The sequence below is a fragment of the Homarus americanus genome, unplaced genomic scaffold, assembly GCF_018991925.1.
Source record: "Homarus americanus isolate GMGI-L3 unplaced genomic scaffold, GMGI_Hamer_2.0 scaffold11022, whole genome shotgun sequence".
Lineage (NCBI taxonomy): Eukaryota > Metazoa > Arthropoda > Malacostraca > Decapoda > Nephropidae > Homarus > Homarus americanus.
Window position 1 is genome coordinate 12,709,835 of NW_024737068.1, and position 17,283 is coordinate 12,727,117.

The 17,283-nt window shown below is 40.4% G+C and overlaps 1 protein-coding gene across 1 annotated transcript; it reads left to right on the plus strand.

Moving 5' to 3' along the window:
- Positions 1 to 6,473: 6,473 nt before the first annotated feature.
- LOC121872844 (protein rtoA-like) lies at positions 6,474 to 15,722 on the plus strand. Its single transcript, XM_042375894.1, has 4 exons — positions 6,474 to 6,510; positions 14,099 to 14,410; positions 14,722 to 14,910; positions 15,616 to 15,722. Exons 1-4 carry the CDS (start codon positions 6,474 to 6,476, stop codon positions 15,720 to 15,722), a joined length of 645 nt encoding a protein of 214 aa, XP_042231828.1.
- The last annotated feature ends 1,561 nt before the right edge of the window (positions 15,723 to 17,283 follow it).

Here is a 17,283-nt window from a genome sequence, read left to right on the forward strand (position 1 = left end):
CATGTCAATGGCTCTAGATATACTACACTATACTTTGCACTAACATACAGCCCCTGCCTAGAGGAGAAGGGAGGGGGAAGGGACAGGAGAGGGGTTAGAGGAAGGTAGGATAATGGAAAAGGACAGTTGGGTTAGGGGGAAACGGAGGAGGAAAAGGGGGAAGAAGAGGGGAAGAGAGGGGGGTAAGGGAGGTTTAAAGGGGGAAGGGAGGGGTTAAAGGAGAAGAGGGGAGGGGGATTAAAGGGGGAAGAAGGGAGATTTAAGGGGGAGGCGGAGGGGATTAAAGGGGGAAGAGGAGGGAGTTGAAGGAGGAAAGAGAAGTGAGTGAGGGGAAAAATGGTGGGTTGAAAAGGGAACTGGGGCATGTTAAAGAGGGAAGGGGAGGGAGAGGGGAGAGGACATTATAACATTCACAAGAGTCCTGACCCTGGGCTATTTCACCCAGTTTAGAGCAGACGAAGACACTGTAGGCAGACAGAAAGACAGATTATGCACATGGACAGACTATATAGACAGACAGACTTTAAACAAACAGACACTATATAGACAGATAGACTATGACAGAGAAGATAGACTATGAGAGACAGACAGACTATGAGACAGACATAGACAAAGAGACACTATATAAACAGATAGACTATAGACAGACATAATAGACAGACACAAACTACAAACACAGACAGACAGAATATAAACAGACAAACTATGCAGACAAACGTACTAGACAAACAGACAGACACGATCATAAACTATACTCGGCGACAAAACGATCGGAAACAAAGGAAGAATGATGGAAATAAACGTTAAGAAAAAGAGAGAGAATAAAAAAATTCTCCCAGATATAACCGGAATTTTAACTTGGCCGTAAACAATAGCCTCAATATAGCTATAACAAAAGAAAAAAAATCCCCCTCTCCTCCCCATCCACCCCCTCCCATTCCCCCTCCCATTCCCTCCCCCCTAAAAAAAAATTAAACTTTTATTCTGTGAGTATTGTTGAGGGGGAAAAAAAAATCTTATATTTCAATGAGAAAATATAGAGGGTAAAAAAATTGTTGCGTGATGAAGGTGTATTGGAGGGAGTGTTTGGGTACAATAGGACTCGTTTTTTGTGTATGTGTATGTGTTCGGTTTCGGCTGACGTGGCGGAGGTGTTGTTTTGTGGAGTAGAAAAGAAAAAAATAAACCTCAAAATTGGCAAAACATTTCTTGAGATTGTGAAGTAGTGTGGTTATTATTATTATTATTATTATTATTATTATTATTATTATTATTATCTGTGGTTGTTTACTTCCGACTTTGTGTGTATTGAGATCAGGTTACTTTATTGTTTGCCTGTGTTTGTTGTTGTGTGGACGAGACACGCCTCTGTGAAAGTGATGCCTCCCGGGGGTAAGCGCATGGTTTTCAGTGACGTTTGGTGGCCACAATGATGCTAGTGGCCACGGTGACGCTGGTGGCCACAATGATGCTTGTGGCCACAATGATGCTAGTGGCCACGGTGACGCTGGTGGCTACAATGATGTTAGTGGCCACGGTAACGCTGGTGGCCATAATGATTCTAATGACCACGGTGACGCTGGTGGCCATAATGATTCTAATGGCCACGGCGACGCTGGTGGCCACAGTTTCCCAACCTTGATCCCTTTGCTGGACAACAATCTGTAGGAAATCAGTAGTGGTAATACCGCTACTGCATACACCAAGGCTCTAAACTTTTCCACATCTTGTTCTGCCCAGAGCGTCTCCAGTCGTGTCTCTTGGTTGTCCTCTGCCTGATGACGGTGACCAATGATAAGGATGTTTGAGAATGATGTTGATAATACTGACGAACGAAACAAAAATTCTTAAGTGTGAAGGTATAAAAATAAGGATGTTTGGCTCAACATTATTGTGTACATTATTCATATCAAACCAGTGTCCTCTTCCCTCCTATAAGAATTTATTGTTTCCCGAATGTCTTTTCTCGCTATGCTACAAGTGGCTGGAAAAGAGAGCCAGCACAGTGACTCCTTTCACTCGCCAATCTCTATGTATTAAACCACAAAACCTGGTAGGAATTCATGTATTACCGAGTTATACAATTGATCATATTTTTAGTTTAACATTGAAGGTGGTGTTGGTGGGTGGTACACACACTGCATTGTGAAATTCTTTGAAAGATCAATTTTGGTCAGTAATGATAAACGTGTGATATTACACAAACTATTATCACATTAAGTCGCTCGTAAAACAATTAATTGTTTACTATACGACGATTATGAAGCTGAATAGATACTAAATTTTCCATGAAACGCTTTAAATCGTAGTCCACATCAACTCATTAAATATTGTTAAACTGTTTCAACAATGGGGACATAATTATTGGTTCTATCAGACTGAAGCCGCTGAAGATATTGGCCATCATAAATAACCGTTTGACACTTCAGTTTTCCACACGTCGTTATTCGTTTGAGGATAACACAATATTACTGGTGACTACTTAAATTCTAACTGTTTCAGCGAGAGTTCCCACGTGTAGTTTCTCTTCCTCGGGTACAACTTAAGAGAGATGTCAGGTGAGGTGGGTAGTGCCTGAAGAAGGGGGGGGGGGAGGTCTAGGAGAAGATGGAAGATCAAATGGTATAAAGAAACACGAGATGGGTAAAGAAACCAACTACCATAAGCATACAAAGACCAATAGACCAGAAGAACAAAGACCAACAGACCAGAAGAACAAAGACCAATAGACCAGAATCAAACAAAAGACCAACAGACCGGAATCAAATAAAAGACCCAACAGACCAGAAAGACAAAGAAAATACTACGCAAGTGACCAACAGACTTAAGACGACCTCAACACCGTGAAAACATAAACTCACACCAGTGGTTATGTTTTAATTCCTGTAGAGTTTTATCCTCGGCACTAGCCAACCACTATACTTGAGCCCCTCTTGGGTGTACTAATTTATACCAACGATGCACTTTTAGAGAAACAGAGTAAGGATTGTAATATTAAATGCTGCGATAGAGAATGCTAGACGCTTCGCTGGTCACAGAGACAGAGAGAGAGAGAGAGAGAGAGAGAGAGAGAGAGAGAGAGAGAGAGAGAGAGAGATAAATAAGTGCTTCCCTGTTCATTATCAGTTGGCTGGGAATAATTCATTCATTTTCCATCATTTAATAATTCACAATTATATTACGAATCCCGCCATAAACTTAAATGCTCTTTAGGTCTCGTTAGATTTTCATTAGTTAGCAAATAAGTGAATTCGGTCGTGTGGTTGAAAATTAACACGCCATGGATTGTGGGTATATTAAAGTGGCCAGAGGTACTGTAGCGAGGCAGGATATGACCATACACGCACGCACGAACTCTCTCTCTCTCTCTCTCTCTCTCTCTCTCTCTCTCTCTGTTTAATGTGTGTTTGTTTCGTAAATTGGTAAGTTGTCTTGTATTCTCGTATGTTTGTTTATTATTATTTTGTGTGCTTTTTTTCTCTGTCTGTCTTTGTCTCTCTCTGTTTTTGTTTCTGTCTGTATGTCTGTCTGTCTGTCTGTCTTTGTCTCTTTGTTTTTGCGCCTGTCTGTCTTTGCCTCTCTCTGTTTTTGTGTCTCTCTGTCTCCGTCTTTGTCTTTCTGTCTGTTCCTGTCTGTTCTTCTGTCTCGCTCTGTTTTTCTGTCTATCTTTGTCTCTGTTTTTTGTGTCTGTCTGTCTCTTTTACTCTGTCTGTCTGTCTCGTGTAATTCATCAGTTCTACTTCAAAGAAAAGAAAGATCCCCCCCACGAGTCACAAGCTCAGCCAGCATTGCATTAAGCATGCTAACATTTTAAGAACAAATCACAAAGTACTCTTCTCATTTGCTTACATATCTATCAGTGTTATACGGACGGCCATCAACGTTATACGGACGGCTATCAACGTATACGGATGGCCATCAGAGTTATACGGATGGCCATCAGAGTTATACGGACGGCCAACAGAGTTAGACGGCCATCAACGTATACGGACGGCCAACAGAGTTTTACGGACGGCCAACAGAGTTATACGGACGGCCATTAACGTATACGGACGGCCAACAGAGCTAGGCGGCCATCAACGTATACGGGCGGCCATCAGAGTTTTACGTACGGCCAACAGAGTTATACGGACGGCCAACAGAGTTATACGGACGGCCATCAACGTGTACGGACGACTAACACAGGTTACGGGAGCTAACTGCCATAATAAGAACAGTGTAGTTTGATGGAGGCTGATAAAGAGGCCTTGCTGTTAACGACCATGTATAGTGTAGTGTCCTGCTGCGGTTAAGAGCTTCTTTTGCTCCCTGGTAACCTAGACTCTTGAGAGGTTGTTTGAAGTAATCTTTTGAGTGTTCGTTCGTTCGTTCGTCCGTTCGTTTGTCTCCGTTCGTCCGTTCGTCAGTGTCCGTCCATCCATTCGTGATAGATTGACCTCCATGTGATTTGTAGTTTTTTTCTCCGTAAACGCAGTGGACAGAATTCAGTTTTAAATAGAAAGATTATTATCATATCTCTTTGATTAGGATTTTAATATTCGTGTTGCCAGCCAAGTGATTTTATAGGGTTGGGTTGGGTTGGGGTGGGGTGGGGTAGTATGGGGTGGGGTGGTGGTGGTGGTGTGGGGTTGGGGTTGGGGTGGGGTTGGTTGTGGGGTGGTGTGGGGTGGGTGGTGTGGGGTGGGATTGGGTTGGGTGGGGTGTGGTGAGATTCGCTGTTTTCAGGTGTTCTCGTCAAGGTGGTCAAATAAGGTGTTCGAAGTTATCATGATTTGTCTTTATATTACGTGTGTGTGTGTGTGTGTGTGTATGTGTGTGTGTGTGTGTGTTTATTATTTATTTATTATTATTATTATTATTATTATTATTATTATTATTATTATTATTTTTATTATTATTACTCCCACCGGTATTACGAGGTGCAAAAGAGACCCCCATAGCCCATCAGTATATTCCACACATTCTCAGTAAAACTCAATATTATCCCAATACATATAAAATTAGTTTGCTGTAGCTGTGAACGGCCGCTGGAAAAAAATAAAGGGATAAAAAAAATTCGTAGTTCACTGTAGTCACACACACACACACACACACACACACACACACACACAGTCACACACACACACACTCTCTCACACAGAGGCTAGGCCCCCAGGGTAAGTCCTCCAGCACACCTCCTGCGGCCTCACCCCATCACGTAACAATTTACTGCAGGCAGCTGGGATAAACTCCGCCATCTAGTGTATTGTATTGAACTACATTTATATATGTTAGGGTCTGTTAATGTGTTATTTTTATCGGTCTTGTGTGTGTGTGTGTGCGTGAGTGTGTGTTTGTTTGCGTGTGTCTGCGTCTGTCTGTCTTTATATCTAATTGCTTGCGTTATTTATTTATCTGTTTACCTGCTTCTGTTGTATCTTTGTATTTTTTCTGTCCCTGTTATAATTTAGTCTATTATTCCATACATATTTTTGTTTTCTGTGTATTAATCAATTTGTGTGTGTATGTCTGTTAATCTGTATGTTATTACGTCTATCCTAATCTTTCAACAACTTTTAATATATGTTTAATTTTGTGTTTATCTATATTAGTTATTAGTTTTATTTATTATTTATATTTCATTATTTATTTTTCTTGGTATTCTAATTATTTATCTATATTTTATGTATCACTAAATTTTTCATTGATTTGTTAATGATTGTTTTATCATTTTATCTCTAAAGGCAGGTGACTTTATCTAATGATTATAATTATAAGTTTGCATTGCGTTATTTTACTAATTTGTGTTTTTTTTCATATTTACTTATGTTTTATATTATGTATTTGTTTTTGTAATCCTATTTACTTTTTCATATTTTTATTTTTTTATTCTTATTTATATATTTATTGTTATATTTATTCTTTTTGTTTAGCTTTTATTTATTCTCGTAGTTTTTAATGTAGGAACTTCTAAACGTTTAGTCAACCATTCTGACCTTTCACTAACTTTTAACCTCTAGTAGGGGAGGAAGAGAAGGGGAGTGAAGATAGGGGGAGGGGAGGAGACAGGGGAGGAGAGGGGAAAAGTGGAGGAAAATAGACGGTAGGAGAAAGTATGGAATGGGAGGGTAAGAGATGGAAGGGTGAGGAAGGGTTGGGCAGGGGTGGGAAGGGCAGGAGAGGGAAGGGAAGGGTAGGAGAGGGAAGGGCAAGGTAGTAGAAGGAAGGGCAGGACAGGAGAGGGGTGGAGAGAGTGAGAGAAGGCAGTGGAGGGGCGGGAGAAGGAAAGGGAGGGCAGGAAAGGAATTGGGAAGACAGGAGCCGAAGGGGTACGGCAGGAGAGGGAAGGGAAGGGTACGGCAGGAGAGTAGGAGAGGGTAATAGAGAGGCAGCAAAAGGTAATAGAGGAGTGGAAAAGAGAGAGAGAGAGAGAGAGAGGGTAGGAGAGGGAGAGCAGGAGAGGGAAGGGGAAGCAGAACTTTGGACCATACATGATGCAGTTGGGAGTCAGTGCAGCAGCGGCGACACCAAGTAAAGCTGCACTCAACACCTGTACACTCACCTGCTGGGGGGGAGGAGGGGGGGGCTCACTACCTGCCCTGGAGATACTGGTTCTCTCTGTGACCTTGTATTAGACATAAGACACTGAGACACAAAACAACGTGAATAACATAAACAAAATCTTCTTGTAAAAACTTGAAGTTAAGAAAATAATAACGAAGACATTAAGCTAACCTGTTGAGAAAATTAATTAAGGATGAATGTATAAGTTTTAAACAACCCGGAAAAAAAACTAATTTGGAGCGTTAATATGTAGAGTAGCATCTTATGTGTAGGGAAGCATATTATGTGTAGGGTAGCATCTTATGTGTAGGGTAGCATCTTATGTGTAGGGTAGCATCTTATGTGTAGGGAAGCATCTTATGTGTAGGGAAGCATCGTATGTGTAGTAGGTATGTCTATGTGTAGGGAAGCATCTTGTGTGCGTGTAGGGGCATCTTATGTAGGGTAGCATCTATGTGTAGGGTATGCATGTGTAGGGAAGCATATTATGTGTAGGGTAGCATCTTATGTGTAGGGTAGCATCTTATGTGTAGGGTAGCATCTTATGTGTAGGGAAGCATCTTATGTGTAGGGAAGCATCGTATGTGTAGGGTAACAATCTAAAATCATTCTCTTCATCAACAATAAATCACTCAGTATTACCGTACTTAAACGAATCAGACGATCCATCTCTTAACTTTCTAATTTCTACTTCCGTTATTATCAATGAAACCCACTCCAACACCTATCACTCCTAGACCCAACACACCTCATTCTCTATTGTACCGTCCTTATTTTACGCCAGTTTCATTATAATTAGCCATCATTATCATTATTCACTTCCTGTGTTGCTCTCACTTCACAATCTACTGTATAAAACTCTCTTTCCTCTCATAGCTTTTCCATCAATCTACTTTACGTCTCTTTAAACGCAAGCTTCTACTCGCCTCTTATGGCACAGCTCAACAGGTATTCACGTCTCTCTTCTCCTCTGTGTGCTGAGAGAGAGAGAGAGAGAGAGAGAGAGAGAGAGGCCCTTGGGTGGGTGGGTGGGTGTGTTTGTTTGTGTGTCAATAGAATACCCTCACCAGGCCATGCTTTATGGAGGGGAGTTGGAACAGTTTTGTCAGTGCGGTGTAGGTAGGGCCATGTGCTTGTGTGTGTATATATGTAAACTGTAAACCCACGCCTGGAGATTGGTTTATGGACATGAGTTGGAGCAAGTTTACCAGTTTATAGTGTGCGTTTTGGACCATCAGTTTGTTATGTGTCAGCGAATAGTTTTAAGCTCTGGTCTACGAAAACATAACTGCATGAGTGTGTATACGGTGTTGGTGTCGAATCTTGGGGAAATAATCGAGAGAGGATGAATCTGTAGAGTGTATTATTTTATATGTATTCTCCCTTTTGAGTTAGTGTGTTATATTCTTCCTGGTGTCTTACTGACTTTGAGAACGATAAGAACCCCTAGAGGATGAGGGTCTTAGCCTCTTGATAAAGGTACAGGGTATTTTAGTTAATCCCTTGAGAACCGTGATTTAAATACCTTGAAAACGATGATTTAACCCACTTGAAGACGATGATTTAACCCTCTTGAAAACGATGGCTTAATCCCCTTGAAGACGATGATTTAACCCACTTGAAAACGATGACTTTATCCCCTTGAAGACGATGATTTAACCCACTTGAAAACGATGGCTTAATCCCCTTGAAGACGATGATTTAACCCACTTGAAAATGATGGCTTAATCCCCTTAAAGACGATGATTTAACCCACTTGAAAACGATGACTTTATCCTCTTGAAGACGATGATTTAACCCACTTGAAAACGATGACTTTATCCTCTTGAAGACGGTAATTTAAAACCCTTGAAAATAACGACTAATCCCCTGGAAGACGATGGTTTAATTTGTCATCTTCAAAGGGTTAATAACCTTAAGACTGCTCTGTCAGTGAGTCAGTCAGTCAGGATTTGTATTCATAGAGCTGCCGACACAAATTAAAAAAAATTATGAATAAACACAGTGTGTCAAGTTACATTGTTTTTGTATCAATTATGTATAATTCCCTCTGTAGTTGTTTTCTTAAATATTTTATCGGCGTATAATAGCCTTGCCAATATCTCCCTAGTTTATTGTTGACCTATAAATTGGTCCAATTATCGAGTTCCAATATAATTTCTTGTGGAGGTTTTGTCTTACATCAATCACCGCTGAATTATCGATGTATTGCATTACCCAGCAGTTTATATTGGCATGGAGAGACTCGATGAAAAAAATATCAATCATATGAGTAAAGTGGCACTCAGATCTGGAACACACCCAATACACGCGACTGACCCATGACCCCTGCCTTCCGTGCCCTCAGGAGCCGCCTGCCATACCATACAACCTAACACCTACCACAGAACCTTACACCTACCATACAACCTTATACCTACCACACAACCTTATACCTACCACACAACCTTACACCTACCACACAACCTTATACCTACCACACAACCTTACACCTACCACACAACCTTACACCTACCACACAACCTTACACCTACCACACAACCTTACACCTACCACACAACCTTACACCTACCACACAACCTTACACCTACCACACAACCTTACACCTACCACACAACCTTACACCATTCACTTTTACCTCGGTCAGGGTCATTAAGGACAAGTTCCTATTTTACTATTCATTGGATGTTGTTCTTGTTCCTCCACATTCATGTATACTGTATGTGTATCTAGTGGTTGTGAGTAACATTATCCTTTACTTTACAGGTATACAGTATGTTAGTAGGTGAATTGTGGTGGTGAGTCATGTACTATGCCTGTTAGATTTAGTTAGATATGTTAGTATGTCATATAGTGGTGATAAGAGACTCGTTATGACTCACAATTTTCCTAAGTCATCATGTTGTGTTGTACTGTGGTGATGTTGATCAGTTCACCACGAGGAAGGCTTGAGGTCATCTGTCTGTTAATGGCTGGTGCTGGTCAATAGATATTTCGGATCACATGAAGATTAGGCGTTCCAGCTTATTTCACATTTTAACCTAACCTAACCTAACCTAACCTTATCTAACCGATAGTAAACCTAAGCTTACTTAACCGCATTTAATCATCAGGTGAAATAAGCTGGTGTGAGGGGATAATCTTCAGGTGTTCCAATATTAGCTTTTGTCCGACAAAGTCTTGATTACTCTTGAACCTCAACTCATCCAAAAGGAAAAACTCGAGATTTTGAAATTCTTAAATCAAACATTTTTTTTTACTTTATTCGAAAATTGTTGTTAATTCCGCTGTCGGTGGCAGGAAGAAATTGTAATTAGTGTTAGATGAAGGGAAAGCCTTTAGAGTATGGAGACGACAGAACTAATATGGTCACTTGTGTAAGATGATCCTTTTCACTTCTGAAACATTTTATAATAATTTGTGGAAGTTCACTAAAGTAAGAGGACCGTTTTGATCTTTGACCTTCGGCCGATTTATGCCAAAATTCATTCGGTGCAGAAAGGATCAATGTGTAAGTATGGAGGGTAATGTGGGGACAAACACTGACCAGCCAAATGAGCCTCTCTGTTTAATCTGGAAATCTTGGAGTTGGCCAAGGAAGAAGAGGAACCAACCAGGCGTGATGGAAGTTTTCTTAAGTCATGGAATGAGACTTGTCGACGCTGGTGTGTGAAGCGCCAAACGGAGACAGACAGACAGACAGACACAGACAGACAGACAGACAGAGTTGACGCGGACAAACGGACGCAGAGACAGATAGAATTCACTAACATATGTGGCAAATTTCTTATCTCTTAAAGAAAACCACATTGCACACAAATGCAAAGTGAACTATGTGTGTGAGAGAGAGAGAGAGAGGGAGAGAGTAAGGTCAACGATGCTAACAAGTGGGCGGGGAATTAGTTTGGTGAATGTGGCTATGTTCCCTCATTGACTTAACACACTGGCTTATTATTATTAAGGACGGACATGCGGGAACAAGATATTCCTCACCATGGGATGTTTATCAAGTCAAAGTGCTTTTCTCCTCAGGCATGTTATACTGGTACACTCGTATTGTTTTCTTTACCGGGATAATAAAAACCTCAGTTGTTTCGATTGTTCTTTCTCGCAGGATATACAAATGAGGGACCCAGAACCTCCTCCAGGGCACGCCGCATCGTGTTATACAGAAGTGGTAAATTGCACATAAGTGGCACTTTACACAATGTTTGTAGATTGTTCTTGAGTGGTGAATTATCTCTGTCTCTGTCTCTCGCTAACACTTCACACACTTCTCATAACTGTGGAAGCTGGAGGGCTTTTATTGTCGTTGACCTTTGACCTGACAATTGGAAGTTAGTGAAGTAAGTTGTTCGTTGGAGTAAGGTGGTCACTGGAGTAAGGTGGTCACTGGGATCGGTAAATCATCTTGGGTGCATAAGTGGGTTGACCTCCATTATCAGCAATCTCCATCAGTGACCCCCGGGGTCGTCGTTAGAAAGCGCAGTGGTTGACCTCGCGTGACCTTTTAGTAAATATTGGGTGAAAATTGTTGACGTCGCCCCAGGCTGGTCGACACACGGGGTGGCGTAGAAAGTTATTTAGTCAGTCAGTATCGGTATTCATAAAGCCTGCTGGATCAGCTTTAATAAATAGGGCAGCTGGATTTAAGATTTGAGTGTGTGCGTGTGTTTTGTCAGTCCACTACCTACAGCGTAATAAAAGTTTAACGCGTTGCCCTATTTTAAACTGCATAAAAATTTTTAACTTGGATTAACCAAATGGTGACAGCGGCTCAAATAGTGCAAAAAGTTCCACTCGCTTCTTTTTATTTTTTCTAAATATTTTTTGGTACAAGTTTGTGTTTCATTGTGGATATGTATGACAGCCAGAACATGAGGCGCCACTCACCCACTACTACCGGTCATGTGGAGGTGGTAAAAGAACTTTATATGTCAAAAGTGAGTTCTATGAAATTTTAAATCACGATGTGGATCGGGAGAGATTCAAACAAATATTATATTCATTGTAACATTAATGATATAAATAAAAATTTCACTAAAACTCAACCTTAACTGAATAATTTCTCTTAAAACCAGGAAGGGAATAAATTTAAGGAAAAGAATTTGAGAAAGATTTACCTGAAACTTAAGCCGTAAATATATCCCAAGATATATTATTTCACACGAGTTAGTAAATATGCATTTTTCCTCCTTATTTCGGAAGCTACGGTCATATGTAGGGGAACGATAAGGTTGATAATCTGTGTTTTTTCTCCTTATTTCCTGGAGATTGTCATATTTACTGTGTGTTGGGGTGCGTGGCTGGCCTCGGGTGTTATAACAGTGTGTTGGGGTGCGTAGCTGGCCTCGGGTGCAATATCCAGTGTGTTGGAGTGCGTGGCTAGCTTTGTGTGTGTGTGTGTGTGTGTGTGTGTGTGTGTGTGTGCGTGCGTGCGAGCGCGCTTGGAACAGTCTTTCTCCTGTGTAGGACCAGGAACCACTGGATCTTGGTGAGTTAAGTCTTACAATAAATAAGAGAGGAAGATTGCGGATGATCATTACTCACAGCAAGGGCTCACATTCTCAAAATGATCGTACGTTAATTCTCTTTCCCCACATCTTAACTAGAGATACGAGAACTCAGCCAGCTAGCTCTCTAAATCTACCACACGAATATGGCAGCAGACTAAATGACGTCATCGGAATTGCACCGAGACTTTACCGTCAACAGATACGCGAAGGAGAAAAGAAAACGCATGGGAATCTCTCTCTCTCTCTCTCTCTCTCTCTCTCTCTCTCTCTCTCTCCAGATCTCGGACTCTCAGCGCCACGCCTCTACAACACAAAATACGAGGCCGCAGCTTACCCAATATTTATGTTCTTCTAACCAATTTCATTAACCCATTTTATTTTATTTTTTTTACGTATTGTATTATTTTCTTTACTCCAGAAAACACTACCAAAGTGGAGCCACACGCAGGATTTTCACCTCTGAGTTCTGACGGTCGTAAATTACCTGGGCATAACCTCGTCCACCTTCCTGGCATTAAAAAAACACGGAATTACTCTACCCTAAGTTTATTATTCTAGACAATTCCGCCTCAATGTTTTTCCTCCAGGATTAATGTTTGTTCCTGGTCCCTATCTTACTCTACTGTACAGTATATGTGAAGTAGGGCGGCCATTTTGCTGACCTAATTCGTTAGATCACTTGAAGATTATTAACCCTCTCTATCTCGCTACACCCGAACGATAATTGACCTAATATATCTTAACCTTACTTAACCTAAGAACAACCTATCCTAACCTAACCCAATCCAACCATCCAACATAACTTAACCTAATCTAGTAACCTAATCCAACCTAACTTAACCTAATCTAGTAACCTAATCCAACCTAACTAATTTAAATCATCTTAGCAATAACCTAACCTAACACTAACCAAACACTAACTTTACCTTACACTAATCTCACCTAACCTAACCTAACGCCACCTAATCCTTATTTTATAACTAGTTCATTTTAATTCATTCACAGCACTTTACATACACCCACAAACTTCACAAACACCCACTCGTACTGTATACCCGCAGCGTTCATCACCTCACTAACTCATTAAAAACTTGCCGGTATATACAGTATTTAATAAACAATCCATTCCTTCAGTGTGTCTCTCTCTCTAAAGATGCTTCTATGCTATGTTTACATAGTTAAAAAAATAAGAATGAGAGAATAAAGAGGGATGAACACACACACACAACACACACCACACCACACCACACCACACAACACACACCACACACCACACAACACACACCACACACCGCAACGCAACACACACCACACACCGCAACGCAACACACAAGGTAATTTCTCATATTTTTCCCTCATCTTTTACTAATTTTTATCGTTAAGTTACAACCTTCCTATAATATTATCTTGGGTTGTATATTTTGCCTCGAGAAAATTTGCCAGTTATATAATCATAGGTCGTTTTATTGCCATTTAGATTAACTTGTTATTTGATGTTAGTCCAGTGATGCATTGAATTGTCTGTCTGTCTGTCTGTCTGTCTGATTGAATGTAATACCTATCTGTCTGTCTGTCTGTTTATTGACACTTAAGATTATTCAGGCCTTTTATTATATTTTATTTTATACTTCTGTCAGTCATTTCTAAAAAGTATTAGTCTATCTGTCTGTTGAAGGGCACTTAAAGTTTTCAGTGTTTGTAAAGGTCTGTCTGTGTATTCTTTATAACAGTTCACCCCTTGGTTAAGGTCCACACACACACCTCACCTGTCATCCTATTAATAACCTTATCTCAGGTAAACGTCGGAGAAGTTAAGTAGTTGTGCCAAAATTATCCACCAGTAATTATCCCACTAGAGAGGTTAATTATAATGAATAGTTTCTTCAGTTTGGTCAAGGTTAATGTTTTAATCACGGAGGTTAAAATATTCAGAAATATCAGAAAGTTGAAGATCAATTTTGAGGATTTATAATGCAGCGTTCAACCTTTGGTGTCCCGTGTTGGTGAGAATTTTATAAACATTGATTATGGGAGCACAGGTAGTAGTGATTCTCGGAACACAGGTAGTAGTGATTCTCGGAGCACAGGTAGTAGTGATTCTCGGAACACAGGTAGTAGTGATTGTTGGAGCACAGGTAGTAGTGATTCTCGGAACACAGGTAGTAGTGATTCTCGGAACACAGGTAGTAGTGATTCTCGGAGCACAAATAGTAGTGATTCTCGGAGCACAGGTAGTAGTGATTCTCGGAACACAGGTAGTAGTGATTCTCGGAACACAGGTAGTAGTGATTCTCGGAGCACAGGTAGTAGTGATTCTCGGAACACAGGTAGTAGTGATTCTCGAAGCACAGGTATTAGTGATTCTCGGAACACAGGTAGTAGTGATTCTCGGAGCGCAGGTAGTAGTGATTCTCGGAACACAGGTAGTAGTGATTCTCGGAACACAGGTAGTGGTGATTCTCGGAACACAGGTAGTGGTGATTCTCGGAGCACAGGTAGTAGTGATTCTCGGAGCACAGGTAGTAGTGATTCTCGGAGCACAGGTAGTAGTGATTCTCGGAGCACAGGTAGTAGTGATTCTCGGAGCACAGGTAGTAGTGATTCTCGGAGCACAGGTAGTAGTGATTCTCGAGCACAGGTAGTAGTGATTCTCGGAACACAGGTAGTAGTGATTCTCGGAGCACAGGTAGTAGTGATTCTCGGGCAGGTAGTAGTGATTCTCGGAGCACAGGTAGTAGTGATTCTCGAAGCACAGGTAGTAGTGATTCTCGGAACACAGGTAGTAGTGATTCTCGGAACACAGGTAGTAGTGATTCTCGGAGCACAGGTAGTAGTGATTCTCGGAGCACAGGTAGTAGTGATTCTCGGAACACAGGTAGTAGTGATTCTCGGAGCACAGGTAGTAGTGATTCTCGGAACACAGGTAGTAGTGATTCTCGGAGCACAGGTAGTAGTGATTCTCGGAACACAGGTAGTAGTGATTCTCGGAGCACAGGTAGTAGTGATTCTCGGAGCACAGGTAGTGGTTGTAGTAACACGTATTACTCTGTAGGTCTTTACTTATTCCACTTGTATCGTCAACTTAATTACTTTCCAACTGACTCACTTCAAATCCATAAATACAAACGCAACTATTAGTAGACTTTCTAATGATCTTAAGTACTGCAGAGCGCCATACCTCTCTCCCTCCTCCTTCCCTTCCCCTTCCTCCTCCTCCTCTTCCTCCTCCTTCTCTCCTCCCTCCTCCTCCTTCTCTCCCTCCTCCTCCCCCTCCCTCCTCCCCCCCTATTATAAATTATTAAATGCCATCTCTCTCTGAACCAACCGGGCCTACATTAACCCATCCTCTCCCCTCTACTGCTTCCACCACCTGAGAATCTACTAGAATAGGATGAGCAGCTACGGCTATATGTCCTACTGAATATTGTATGTGTAGGATCCCAGGGACAGAGATTTGTGTCAGGTAAGGAAGGCGAGACTCGTAAGTCCTGTAGGATCTTGAACACTGGGGAGAGGAAGTATATGGTTAAGTTTCTTGGTACCTCTCAATACCTAGGTCCCTCTACTCCAATTACCTACCAATACCCAGGTCTTATAGTACCAGTACCTCAATACCCAAGTCCCTGTGTTAGTTTGTACCGGTATCTCTTACATGAAGAATAGCTCCAGGGGAAAGTTTTCTTCTAATGAATACCGAAAGGCAATATGTTTGATAATAATGACGTTTTGCGCCTAGAATAATATGTGAAATATGTTAATATATATATATATATATATATAATATATATATATATATATATATATATATATATATATATATATATATATATATATATATATATATATATATATATATATATATATATATATATATATATATATATATATATATATATATATATAATTTTTTTTTTTTTTTTTAGAATTAACTTGGGGAATAATAACTCGCAATACTCTTTCACTTATGGGATGGTTGATGACGTCAGATGATTAATGACGTCCGATGGTTGATGACGTCGGTTGGTTAATGACGTTGGTTGGTTAATGACGTTGGTTGGTTGATGACGTCGGTTGGTTGATGACGTCGAACGGTTGATGGCGGCATCAGAAATAATGACACTACTCGTAAAGCAGGGGTGGGAGGGGGTGATGTTTTTTTTAAGCAGCTGGTGTTTACGGTGAAGCTATGGATTTCATTATGATAATAAGTGCTTTAATATGACAAAGTTTACTAAAATATAACAGTGAATGCCTTAATATGACAATACGTGCTCACTTCAGCCCAAACTGGCAAATGGACACAAGAGACTAGTCCAAAATTGAGCCAAACTGAACAGGTAAATGTTTTTATACGCATTATGTCACACCGATTGTATGTAACGAACACTATAAACACGATACTTGTTGACATAATGACCATATATATTATAATGTAAAGATGTATGTATAGGTAATTATGCTTATATTTTCTTCATTAATGTTTAGAAAATGAATAAAATGAAATGTATACAGGTTCAGATTTGTCGGGTATTATTGAATGTAAAATATAGTGCTTAATAATGCAGCAATGACTATTATCAATTATTAACTTGGGCACAGGTAATGATTTTTTAAAGTGAGTGATTGATATCAAAGTAAATTAAAGAGGGAAATAATAATTACATCAACGTTTTATTCTCGTTTACGAAATTAGGCGTCGAGTGAAATATATATATTGGTGATCAGTTTCAGTGGGACGTACATCACTGAGTAAAATGACGAGCACTGCCTAAATCACCGCTTTGTTAGTTCATCTGAATTATTGCTCTGCCTGGTCGTCCGTTGTTCCTCTCTCTATATTTTTGTTTCGTATTTTAACTTCACATTTCTACTGGACCAATTTTGTTGAAACGTCAGAAATGTTCCCCAGTTGAGCCTTACTCGAATTATGTGTGACGTCAGCACAATTTATTCAAGATGGCCGATCATCCTAACAACAGAAAAAACAAAAAAAATAAAATAAATATCTTGTGGTCCATGCTGCTGAAGGTGTGCGGGAAGGCTTCTAGTTTGGTCCACTGTTAGGAAAATTTGCCCCGTCAGGTTTTGTCACTTCTAATTGGTCATTAAGGTCTGGTGGGCCTCTTGTTCGTGTCGTACGAATACCTGATGTAACGTCACGCCTGAGCCCATCTGTATAGGTCTAACTTCAGGAACCATTTTCTCACACTTGAAAAAATGGATT